The sequence below is a fragment of the Nyctibius grandis genome, chromosome 16 (assembly GCF_013368605.1).
Source record: "Nyctibius grandis isolate bNycGra1 chromosome 16, bNycGra1.pri, whole genome shotgun sequence".
NCBI lineage: Eukaryota > Metazoa > Chordata > Aves > Nyctibiiformes > Nyctibiidae > Nyctibius > Nyctibius grandis.
In genome coordinates this window covers 9,164,408-9,176,646 of record NC_090673.1, presented here as the reverse complement: position 1 = coordinate 9,176,646, position 12,239 = coordinate 9,164,408, and the positions used below count along the sequence as shown (strand labels likewise).

The 12,239-nt window shown below is 49.8% G+C and overlaps 1 protein-coding gene across 1 annotated transcript in view; it reads left to right on the top strand.

The window, feature by feature from the left end:
- Positions 1–12,239, top strand: part of ASTN2 (astrotactin 2) — a 342,339-nt gene that overhangs the window by 131,929 nt on the left and 198,171 nt on the right. The window contains exon 7 of the mRNA XM_068413664.1: positions 8,976–9,143. Coding sequence (XP_068269765.1) covers positions 8,976–9,143 — 168 coding nt within the window. The remainder of the gene's footprint in view (positions 1–8,975; positions 9,144–12,239) is intronic.

Here is a 12,239-nt window from a genome sequence, read left to right as displayed (position 1 = left end):
TTGATGGAGCTCCCCCCCTGCTCCTCTCCCCTCTGAGCAATCATTGCCTGGTTTGTACAGCTGCTCTGCCTTCATTTCATGGGGCAGCCACATCCAGGCAAGCCTGGCAGAAGCTGCCGGGGCTGGCAGGGCCCTCCTGCCTCTGGGAAATGGGTCCCTGCCTCTAAATCTTGCCTTGGGATGCGATGGTTGGAGCATTCTCTCCTCCCCTCTGTTGCTCCAGGGCACCAGGTCTCAGGGCGGCCTCTGCCCGCGCTGAGCAGAAGGCGTTGTTCTGATTTCAGAGATGGCTTGGATTTATAGAAAGACTTTTATGAGGATATGGAAATGCACAGCATTATTTAGAGGACCCTTTAGCAATGTTAAAGCGGGGGAAGAAAGGAAAGAGAGCCCCTCCATTTGAGCAATAAAACCCTTTATGAGTATGTGAGCCACTCAGCTCTTTACATTCAATAGTTGGGTTTTTTTTTTCTTCCTTCTTGTAAGTAATCATTCAAAAAGTAGAGATACAGCAACGGGAGTGGCTTGCAGGGAAGGCAGGGCTGGAGAAGGGCACCCCGGAGGCCTCGGCCTGGAGTATGTCCTTGCTGCACAGCAGTTTGAAATATAGTACCAATTAAAGCTTCCCGTTTTTACAGCCTGCAAAGAGATTATATACGGCGTGGGTGGATGTTTGTATCTGGATACTTTAGGGGAGAGGTAGGTGAGGTCCTCCAGCATGTACAGGAGGAAGCAAGAGCTACATTTAGCGAGGGGCTTGTAGGGCTTCGTTTTATAAGTGGAAATAAAGTAAAGGGTGTAAAGCAGGTTGCTGTCACTTCAAAGCCATCTCAGGGCATTCGCAGCCTCCTTCCCTCCTCCTCCGAGACGCGTGCTGGAGGAGATGTGGCAACGCCTCTGTGTGAGGCCTCGCTGGGCCGCGGGCTGGCTGGTTTATGGGGTTGGGAGCCGAGGCACGGCGCGCAGGCGCTGCCCTGGCCATGGGCTCTGCTCCGAGCCGCCCACGCTTGTGCCTCAGCCCTCCTGCCACCGCGGGTGAGCTCCTCTGGGATGAATGTTGCCCTGCAAGCGATGCGGGGGAGGCAAGCAAAGCCAGTCCCACCCCGTGCAGAGCCAGGAGAGCAGCGGGAGGTGGGATTGCCGCTCGAGACCACACTTTGGGTCTGAGGGTCTGACAACGTGGCAGCGTTGAGGGAAGCTCCTTTGTGGCATCTTATTCTTTTAAGCTTCGTGCATCTGCGCCGTCCCGTCTGAACGATGACGTTCTGTGATTGTCACGCAGCTGATCAGTAATTGTTTCATCTGAAGATTATTTCCTACCTTCCCCCCACGCCTGTTTCCTCCCAGACGCCGGTGGAATTGGATGCTGCTATTAGCAGCTTGTGTGAATTTTCCCCCAAGATTGCCAGAGCTCTGCAGATTGCAATTGTTGGACTCGCAACAACTTCTCATATTGGTTTTAATTAAATGTGTTGCTTTAAATTGTTTGCTTTTGACATCTCCTGCTCAATCTTCTGCAGCCCTCAGAGGTGACCAGGCATTAGTTTGTGTCCTCAGGCGCTCGCTTGCGTGTGTGCTCGGCACGTGCCGCGCATGCGGCCGCAGAGAAATGAGCAGGGGGAGGTGGGGGACCGGCTGCCTCCCTGTTCCTTTGTACAGCGAGGAAAAACTGGAGATGCGCTTTGATTTACACATCAAGCACCCCAGGTTTATAACAAAAGCATGGAGAAAGTGATCTGAGCTTTCAGAGAGATGCTGCCATTGGGATCCCCTGTGCTCCCCAGCTGGTCCCAGCCCCGCCAGCCCCATCTGAAATCAGCAGAGGGAATCTGCTGGCTTGAAATCAGATTTTTCTTGTGCTGTTTTCTCCCCCCGGAGTCGTTCTGCTGCAGAGGTGCCTGTTTGGCTGTACGGAGACCTGGGTCAGGGCTTTGGCAGAAGCAATGATTTCCCATTGCAGACTCGGTGCCAGGTCTGGCTGCCCCGGACTCCGTGTGTTTCTGGTAAGGTGGCCGTGTTTGGGGGCAGCTTTTCAGCTTGCATTTAATTCTGTCAGCTCTTAATCACCAGGTCACCTCCGTGTCTGCATTACAGCTCGCTCCTGTTCCCGCGCCTGTTTGGCTGGCAAGAAAATGTGAGCAAATGGCTGCAGCGTTACCAGACATGAACTCTAAATATTAACATCAATTTATAAACTGTATCAGTGTGGATCAAAGGGATTCCCAGACGGTTTTACAGCGCGAACGCTCTTTGCATGAAGAACTAATAAGATTCCGGAGGCTGAAGTACATCGTGTTTTTATCGTGCCTTTGACAGGCTTGTGATCCTGTGCACGGCTTCTCCCCGTGCTGCCCTGGCTCCCCTGGCCGTGTGCCTGCTCCAAATGTTCCCAGCTGCTGGGGCAGCTTGGTTTGGAGGGGAAGGCAAATGCCTCTTCCTTTGTCCTTTGCAGAATTCATCAGAGCAAAGCTGGGGGGGTTGGTGTTGATGTTTGGATGGTGTCAGCAGGGGCTGGTTTGGAGCTGGGACTTGTTGCATCCTGAGAGAGGTAGGACGTGCCCACCATTGGAGAGGTGGCATCTCCCAGCACCTGCTGAGCTTCTACCAGCACCTCTGCCTTTTAATTTGGGAAGGATGGTGGGGAAGACTGCAGTAGGGTACATTGTCTATGGCCAACTAACCTGCTCCCTTCCATAGATGGAGAGATGCAAACATTGACTTCTGCATCTGCAGGATGAGACCTTGCCTGCTTGCAGTGTGGTGGCAGGTTGGTCCTGGGAAGCTGGCTTAGACCACGCTTGCTTTCAAGCAATAGTTCATGGGATACCTGCAGCAGCAATGATGTAGCAATGCAGCAAGGATTTGTGGAGGCTGCATGGCTAGGAGCATGCTACTTCATACAATCATAGAATGGTTTGGGTTGGAAGGGATCTTTAAAGGCCATCTAGTCCAACCCCCCTGAAGTGGGCAGGGACATCTTCAACTAGATCAGGTTGCTCAGGGCCCCATCCAACCTTACCTTGAATGTTTCCAGGGATGGGGCATCTACCACCTCTCCGGGCACCACCCTCATTGTGAACAATTTCTTTCTGTCTAGGCTGAATCTACTTGACTTTATTGTGTTCCCAACAAGTAGCATTGCCGATATGCAATCTCTCGGTGAGTGGGTGGTAGCTTGCCTCAGTCCCATGACGCATTAACTTGGCACGTGCTGCCTCTTGGTTGTTTTTTCTGCCATTGTGGGGGGACGTTTGGTCTTAGTGCTGGCTGAAAAATCTCCATTCACACACACTTTGTGTTATCTAAAGCTTATCATAACTCATCCGTCACATACTTGTGATGTGATTTGATTTAGGCTGGATTTCCCTGAACCCTTGTCCAATATCTAGAGAACATCGCTGAGAAAGAGCCCCAGGCTGGAGCGTGGAAGTTGGGAGATATGGAGCATTAAGGAGAAGCTTTTTTTTAGGAGTCTAATTTCTGTCTCAGCCATTGCTGGCCCAGACACACGATTATATTGTCTAATAACGCCATGAGAGATCTCATTGCAGTGTGAACTTGACCGCAAGGCAGGGGTGGGAAGATGCCATCTCGCTTGGGTTTGGGAAAAGTTGGCCGAGTCACCACCTGCTGTATAAAGTTAAATACGTGCGTTGCTTGTCAGAAGTTCAGCCCTGGTGAAATCAAGACTGACTGCCAAGAAAACCCAGAGAAAGAGTCTGTCAGAATTATCAAGAAAGTGCAATTTAACAATTAAAATGTAACCCTGCTCCTCCCACAGGAAAGATGCTTCTAGTCTGAGCTGTAATTACATACAGATTTGTATCACTAATTTGCTTCTGCTTTGGCAGAGTGAAAAGGCTCTGGCAGGACTGACAGCGTTTCTCAGGGCTGGGGGTCTCTGGGTTGGATCGTCAGAGGGATGGGGAGCGCTGGCGTGAGCAGCGCACGGTGTGCGAGTAGTTTGTGTGCTGAAAATACATCCGTGAGTCAGGCACCGTGTGCGATATAAACTGTGTGCGCTTCGTCTGATGGAAGAGTAGATGAAAGGCGTGTCTATAGGCTTTTGTTGGTTTAAAAACTTGCTGTCATAACTTTCTGTTTAAGTGTTTCATCTTGTTCAAGAGACAAACCATTTGAAAAACAAGATGAAGTGGATAGCTTGGATTGTAACCCGGTGTAATACTATCCCTGGATTCAAATGAGAGTATAGAATTAAGAGTTTGACTTCGAAGGGTTTAAATTATTCCAAAATCACCTAGTTTTGTGCTGAGCAGGAGAGAGGTGATACAGCTGAGCACCACGTTAGTCTGTGGGTGCAATCCTGCACCAAGCCCATTTTCCTTGCTTAGGTCAGTATATGTGTGTCTTGGGCATCCAACGTCTGCCCGGTTCTTCTGCATTTTCTGAAAGAAATTTAAGCAGCAGAAGTTTTCATTCCCTGGGACCAGGACAGGAGAGCGAGAGCTGATCAATGGAAAGAGCTGATAGGGGAGGAGTTGTCTCTTTGGGAAAGTTCTTTCAAGTTTAAGAAGGAAAAAAAAAGAAAGATCTCTAAAGAAATCAAATAAGGTGATTCTTTGTAGCTATAGAATGGAGCAAGAGGGATAATCCTTCTTCTAGTGTCCAAAAAAATATCTGTAACAGGATTATAATTGTATGGTAGTATAGGGATGGATACATTAATAGCAACCTGTAGTATGACCTCCCATAGCTTTCCAACACAAAATACTAATTTTAGATGAAAAGGAGTTTCGTTGGCCAAGAAACAGCAAATGGACCAAAGGAGACAAAAAAGAACAGAGGGAGGAAGAAATAGAAATTCTTCAAAAAAAATTTATTTTTTGATCTTTTCCCTTGGGGGAAAAAAAGAGAAAGAGAGAGAAAGGAAAAGCCAAACCCTTTTGGCTGCTTTTTGGGCACTTTGTTCTTTTCTCTTGTTATTTATCTCTTCTGAGCTGTTTTATCCTGTTGTGTTCTGGAAAATGATTTTTGAAATGTCAAAACTTCAAGCCTCTTTTGTCAAGGCTTAAGCAGTTCCACTGAACTTTGAAGGAGACCCCAGCATGAGAGACATGAACTTTTGATGCTGCCTTAACTGATCTGGCTTTGATCAGCGGTGGGAGAAGGGAGGGGGAGGGAAAACACGCACATACAAAAACCCAAACAAATCAATCCCCCGAAGTGCTGGTGGACCTCGTGGAGCTGGGAGGCCATTGTGTAGCGGTGTATGGATGTTCTCCATGGCCCTGCAGTGCTGCTCTGCGGCCTAGACTGGCTCGTAAAGCCAACAGCGGTCAAGGGACGTGTCCTACAATGGGGGTTCCTGGGACGTGGTGGTGGGTGGAGAGCTGCCGTTTCGTTGTATTCCCTTGTTTGGTTGATGGTTGCTTTACCCTGGGGCCTAAATGTCTCCATTGAAGGGGGATTTCACCGAGCTTTTGAGTGGAAAGCTCAAAACTTGTGTCCAGGAGGACACCTGGGAGGAGGCAGGGTTGGCAGCAGAGGACAGCAGGGTGGGCAGTCTCTCTGGGTGGCTTTGGAGAGTGTCTCTGCTGGAATCTGATCCCTGGGCCCCACAGGCAACAAGTGTGGGTGTGCATCAAACTGTAGGCTGGGTGCGGGTGTAGGGCTATTCGGTGGGGTCTGAGGTCCTCGAGGCAGGTTTTCAGAGGGTGGCTTGGAGCGGGGTCTACCCCCTGCTGCTCCAGTGGTGCGAGACCCTGGGGCTCCCTGTCACCCCCCTTCCCTCCTCCTCGATTTCCCTCCATCGAGAGACTGCACGTTGGTGAAAACAAACCTGCCTGATGTTTCTGGCAAGCTACGGGTGCTTGGAACAGCTCTTGCTTAGAAAATGTTTGTTCTCAGTAGTTTCTAAAAGGGTTTGATACTCAACCTGCCCTTTCTGAGCTTTTCAAGATGGTTTTGATAAGTGCACGCCGGTGACTTTTGAAAACTGTTTTCTATCTGTGGATTCTTTGAAAACAAAGAGAAAAAAATGTGTGAAAAGGCTTTGAAATCTTCAGAATTTTAGCTTTCAAAATATTTGTAAAATGCCTTTTCCTGTTATTTTTTTCCCAGGCAAGCTATAAAGGGATCAGGGGTGGGATGTTTGTTTGTTTGTGTTCTCAATGGGAGTGAAGGTGATGAGAGTGTCTGTGAACACCTCTCAAAATCTTACCCAGCTGAGCTGCAACACACTCAGCTTCAAGGATGTGAGAAGTTTCCTTGCTGGAAGTTGTCCCCTCCTCCCTCCTACGAAGGAAGGAAAGTGTTTACGATTAATTAAAACCTTTAATTTCCCCAGGTTTTTGGGTTTTTAACTGAAGTAGAAAAGCCTTCATTTTACACTGAACTTGAATTCAGGGATTTGGGATTCAAACGTTTTCACTTCTTTTTTTTTTAAACTTTTGATATTGAGGATGATTTCTCAATCAGACTTACTGAAATCAAACTTAGTAATTCGTGTTGAAAATACCAGGACTTTTCTTTTTTATTTAAGTTACAGTTGCATTAGATTTGGGAAGGACTTTCTGGGTACAGAAGATGGCAAAGCTTGATCAATTTACAAATTATCAATTTACAAATTATTCCAAGCTGCCCAAATGTGTGGTTTTAGATGGACACCAAACTTCTGCTGGAAGAGGAGTTATTGGTTCCTGGTTGGGTATCACGTTTTGGTGTTGATTTAGGAGGTACTTCCATAAATAGATATTTGTTGGGTTTTTTGTACTCCCAGTAGCAAGCAGGCTGGGTTTTCTGAAGGAAATGAAAATTTGGCAGCAAGACCATGAATGTGCCTTCTCCTCCTGGAGCAGCTCAGCACATGGGGCTGGTGGGGGTCACCCACCCAAAGGTCACCCTTCCATCGCCCACCCCGACCATGGGGTCCCCTCCATGTAGCACCTCCTGGGCCAGGCTGCTCTGCCAGCTCGAGGCATCTTCGTCTTTATGAATACTAATTATGTGACTTTTTTATGTCTGATTTGCTTCTGTTACTTTCAGGCTGGCTGTATTTTCACTAGAAGTGGGGTTCGTTAAGTAGGGATTTAATCAAGAGCTGGTGGTTTCGCTCTTCAGTCTTTGGGTGCAGAGGGAGCTGTCTGTAGCTGAGCCTCAAAATGTGCTTATGTGCCTCCCAAGCCTCCCTCTTTATTAGGGAACCACAAAAACAAGGAAGAAAGCAAGACTGACGTAGGCACGTCCACGTGAATAGTGAACGCTCCCAATGGGCTCATGATGCATTTCTGTTTGCTAAAATAAACCAGTGATCGTTATCATTGGTATTTAAAGCTATCTTTAAATATTCATAGAAAAAATGATAACTAGACGAAAATTACGTGGCTCTAAGGTACTTCTTTGTGCTCAGCATTTCGACGCTTTCCGCTGGTGCTGTGGAGTTTACTTGGCAATTTCCTGCTGCCGTGTGTCTGATTGAGATGTGTCCTGCAGCCTTGGCGATGCCGGCTCCTGCCTTGCTGTGTCTCCAGAGCAGCTGGATCCTCGATGTCTAATTTTCCTTTGCCTGAGCAGTCAGCAGCTTGGCAGCCTCCATTGGCTTTGAGTGTCGAGATGTGTCTGTGAATGTAAGTGGAAAAGATTTGAATCCATGTGAAATTAGGGCCCAGATTTGTATGGTGCCTGAAAATGGGGTCGCTCACTGGGATGCTTGACTTCGAGCTTTGCTTTTTTTATCCTCTGCACGGATAATGTGGCATGGGATGAGGTTTAGCAGGGCTCCTTCTTGCTAAAGCGTCAGTGATTCTCTTCAAAAGGAAATCAGGAGTTTGTATTCAAGCAGGTTCTTGTGGGGTCGTTGCTACTATGTTTTTTTTTGTCCTGCTTTTTTAATCACTTAGCTTTCACTGAGCTAAGATCTTATGCAGTGCTTAGAAAAATGATGTCCCAGTCCTTTACAAAGTGATACAAGCCCTAAAGTTTTATGAAAATACACCCTGGATCTATAGACTTGCCATCCTTGGGTGATTGCTAAGAAGGACCTTCATATAGTGGTTGCAAGTCCCAGCGCTCCGTGGAAGGGTGACTGTCGGTTCCTGGGCTCCCTGGCAGTTCCCCTTGCCCACTCCTCTTTGAAGGTTTCTTCTCCCCTGCTTTTAGAGGCTTTTACCCTGGTAACTTTTGCAAAACACCACTTAATGGCAGAGGTTTTTTGGCTCCCTTCTGATCTGTGCAGCACTATTATGGAGGCAATCTTATAATCAATGTAATTGAAGATCAGAGTTAATGAGGACCTCTGCGCCTGCAAAATCCCCCGAGCGATGCTGGGCCTCAGATGTTAGATAAGGAAATGATTGGGCTGAACTGAAAATCTATTTGGCTAATTAGATGATGCATATTCCCAGATGCCAGTGGGGAAAAATACATTTCACAAAATAAAGAAACGTAAGATTTTGTAAGAAAAGACTTTTGGCAGGAATTCACTTCGAACCCTCCGGGGGGAAAGGGTGAGGGGGTGTCTCTGATACATGATCGCTCATACGAGAAGTTGTGTGTTGGGCCAATTCACTCACCTTCAACTAAAGAAATGAAGTGGGAACAGCCCATGCTGCCCGTCCGCGCCCTGAGCCCGCTGTCCAGGTGTCTCACGGACACCCCCTGCATGAGCTGGGGGAGCGATGCTCTCATCTGACAGATCGGAGTAATCACATTGGTCCATATTTCTGCAGGGATCTGTGAATCAAAGCCAGTATCTCGTGATGCTGAGTAGGGTAGGGGAGTATCTGGGCAGGGGAGTGTCCTGGCTGGTGGACCATTTGTTGGGGCACGTTCCTGTGGAGAGGAATGGTCCAGTGAAGTTCTTTGGGTCTGAGTGTAGGTGAACTCGGTATTATTTTGCTGATCTGAGCATCACAGCAGCTCTTGAAGAGCAGAGTGTTCTGGTATTGGGCCAAAATGCATGTTGGTTTTTTTTTTGTTTTTACACTCACCTAACGTGCTTTTTTCCCACCCTCCAGGCAGCAGCTTCGTTGTGAGCGAGGGGAGCTATTTGGACATCTCCGACTGGCTTAACCCCGCCAAGCTGTCCCTGTACTATCAGATCAATGCCACATCCCCCTGGGTGAGAGACCTCTGTGGACAGAGGACCACTGATGCCTGTGAACAACTGTGTGACCAAGAGACAGGTAAGGGAGGCTGGGAAGAGTGAAGACCTTGCAAAGCTGGGGGATGCGAGGGAGAAGGTTTGTCCCTGGGTACTTTGATGCCCGCTCAGCTCACCTCTGCGTTAGCCTGGTATTAGGCACGGAGGACCGAGAGGTGCCAGCAGGGTCACACAGTGGTGACCCCCATCAGCAAAGTATAAAGAAGGTGTGCACAAGGATGGGGATGCGAAATGATGGACATATCAGTTCTTTGGTGTAGCAGCCGCAGGCACGTGGAGTTTATCTGTCTCTAAGATGTGCTATTTTGCTGTCCAGTCTGGAAAACCCACTGGTGAGCTTGCCCCATCTCCATCCCTTTTCTCTTTTGACCATTCAACTGCAGAGCACCATGTTTCCCATTAGTGCTCTGCCTGATGGTCACCTGGGTTGGGTTTCTCCTTCCTCATGGAGCTGTGGAGTCTGCCATCTTTCCTCATCTGTAAATGACCTTTTTGCTGAGCATCTTCTGCTTGCACGCAAAGGCTGCCTCTGACGCAGCAGCCAGCCCTGCTGGGACTCTGAGGTGTGGGGCCGGGCAAAGGAGAAATGTCACCTTTCCTTCTGGCCTGCACACCCCTGGGTGACAAATGGGGATCCTGGAGTCTGCAGTGAGCCGGGAACAGAAAAAACAGCAAACGTGCAACTAGTGAGTGAAGGCAGTGGGTCTGTGCGGGTGGGCAATGAGGATGTGAGCCCAGCCAATGGCTGGCCCTCAGGAGGTGACATCTCCTCAGCTGGTGCGAGTGACGGGACCTTGCAGAGGAAGGTGGCTCGGGGACTGTGCTGGTTTTTCACAACGCGGGGTGTGCCATGCCCTCTGCAGCCGTGAGCATTGCTCCTGCTCCCCAGTGCCTCTCCTCTGGTGGGATGCCTTCTTGGTGGTGTGGAGACAAGTGGCCCTGTTGCTCCTGGCACGCTCTGCATCCGAGGAGCACGTGAACCCCGCTGTCTCCTTGCAGAGAAGCTCTGTGCCCGTTAGCCCCGGCTCCCCGCCTGAGCCGCTTCCCCCCGCTCTCAGCAATGAGAGTTCCTTCACTATTTGTCTGTGTATGAGATTTATGGCTGCGAGCAGGGATGTTGGTTGTGGGTGTTGCCGGGGGTTTGGAGAGGAATGGCTCACGGAGGAGAAGGCTTTTTCTAAGCCTCTGACTGCCCCAGACCATGTCGTTAATACACGGCATCTTGAGAGGAAGAAATCCTCCAGAGTCACGAACGCACCGTGGGCTGGCGGGGGTGACCCTGTTCTCATCCCTCCCTGCTCAGCTGAGGTGCAAATACTGAACTTGGTCTCATAAATCCATTTTCCTGGTCAAGCCAATGTTCTGTTCTTAGTACTCCTGTTCCTCAAGGCTCGTCGGCGTGGAGGCACTGGCAGGCATCGCTGCGGCAGGATAATTACGCTGGATGAATTGCCTGCCTAGGTGAGCCCCAGGCATCACCTACAGTCCCAAGGAGAGCTGGGAGGTGACAGCAGCCACCCCGGCAGATGGAGATGGTGCAGGAGGAAGCTCTTCTCATCCAGATGTCACAGAGCAGAAGGATCGTTTCAGGCATCAGCGAAATGCAGCCAGCTCTGCGGGAGAGGGAGGATGGTTCAGGGCAGGAGGAGAGAAAAAACTGTCTCAAGCAGAAACCGTGGGGAGCCTGTATGGAGCCAGACCGTGACTTCCCCACTGGAAGAGCCCCGTGGCTCCACTCGCCAGCCCCACACTGTCCTTGGCACCGAGCAGGGCTGGTTTAATCCTCGCATGGTCTCCGCTGTGAGGAGCGGCTGTTCTCCGGAGCTGGCCCCGCTGCCGCTCCCCTGCGTCCCAGCTCGCCGGAGCAGCTTGTCGCTCTCGCTGGATACCCCACGCTTGAGCAGGATGTGTCAGATCTCGTTTGCAGGGAAGGAAGCAATGCTCGTTAGCCCGGGAGGTGCCCTGCTCTGGCACCACGCTGGATCCTCACCTCGCCAGCTGCTCTGCAGCTCCCATCCCTGGTTCCCGTCCTCTGCTGTACCCGTGATGGGAGGTGAGGGCAGATCTGAACCTTCAGGTTCCTCACCTGAAATCTGTCGATCGACTTCTTGTCCCTCTCTCCAGCATGGGAGTCTGCACAAAAGCTTTCTCCTGCCTCTGCCGGTTGGATCCATAGGGGTGGAGCAGAACTGACCAGTGAGGTGCTGATTTTCACAGCCTGAATCTAGGAACCCCTTAAGAGGTCCAAACCTCACAAGAGCTGAGCAACCACCCACTGAAAATTAGACCTTTGGAAGTACCTATTTGACACCCTACCCCAGGTCATAGCCCCAAGCACCGTTTATGTTCATCACCGTTGACCAGCCCTTAGTGGGTGAGAAGTTTCCGTGCCAGGCTGGGAGCAGACCGTAACTCCATGATGCACTGCATGTATTTTTAGATCTATTTTTATTAATGTCATTCTATTTTTAAGGGTGATTTATTTTTATCACCATGAGAGAGGCAGGTCTGTGGTTTTACTGTGGGACATAAATCCTGCCTAGATTTCAACCTTTTCAGGTCAGGGATTTTATCATCTCTGTGAGCATCCCAAGCGATGGGTGCTGGGGGTTTCCACTGCCCTCTGTCCTTTCGGGTTGGATGAAGTGTCCACGAAGAGGATGGACTGAGGTTTGTCCTGTCTGGAGGATGAAAGCCTTGAAGGCTTCCCCTATGAAGAGCAGCAGAGCCAGCTTTGAGGTCCTCCAGCACATTTAGATAGCTAACCTGACTTCAGCCTTCCCCTTGGAAGCCACTCTCCGTGGCAGTGTGGATACAGCCTTGTCCCAAAGCTCCCTTGCCCCAAGGTGCAGGCAGACTTCTGGGCAGGACTCGTCCTTGGCCGTAGTGCCACGGGCTCCTGGCACACGTTTGGACAGGGGCCCCCGGGTCACGTATGCTGTGTCTGGTGAGTCTGGAGCTCTTACCCCTTCCCAGCACTGAAGACTGGAGTTTTATATAAGATCCGTCCGTACAGTGTGCTGACTCATGACTGCAGCCACCAAGTACTACTTCAGTGTGAGTAATAATCCGCACTGAAAACGGGGGCTCTGAAATGCTAGGAAATGCCAAAATAACA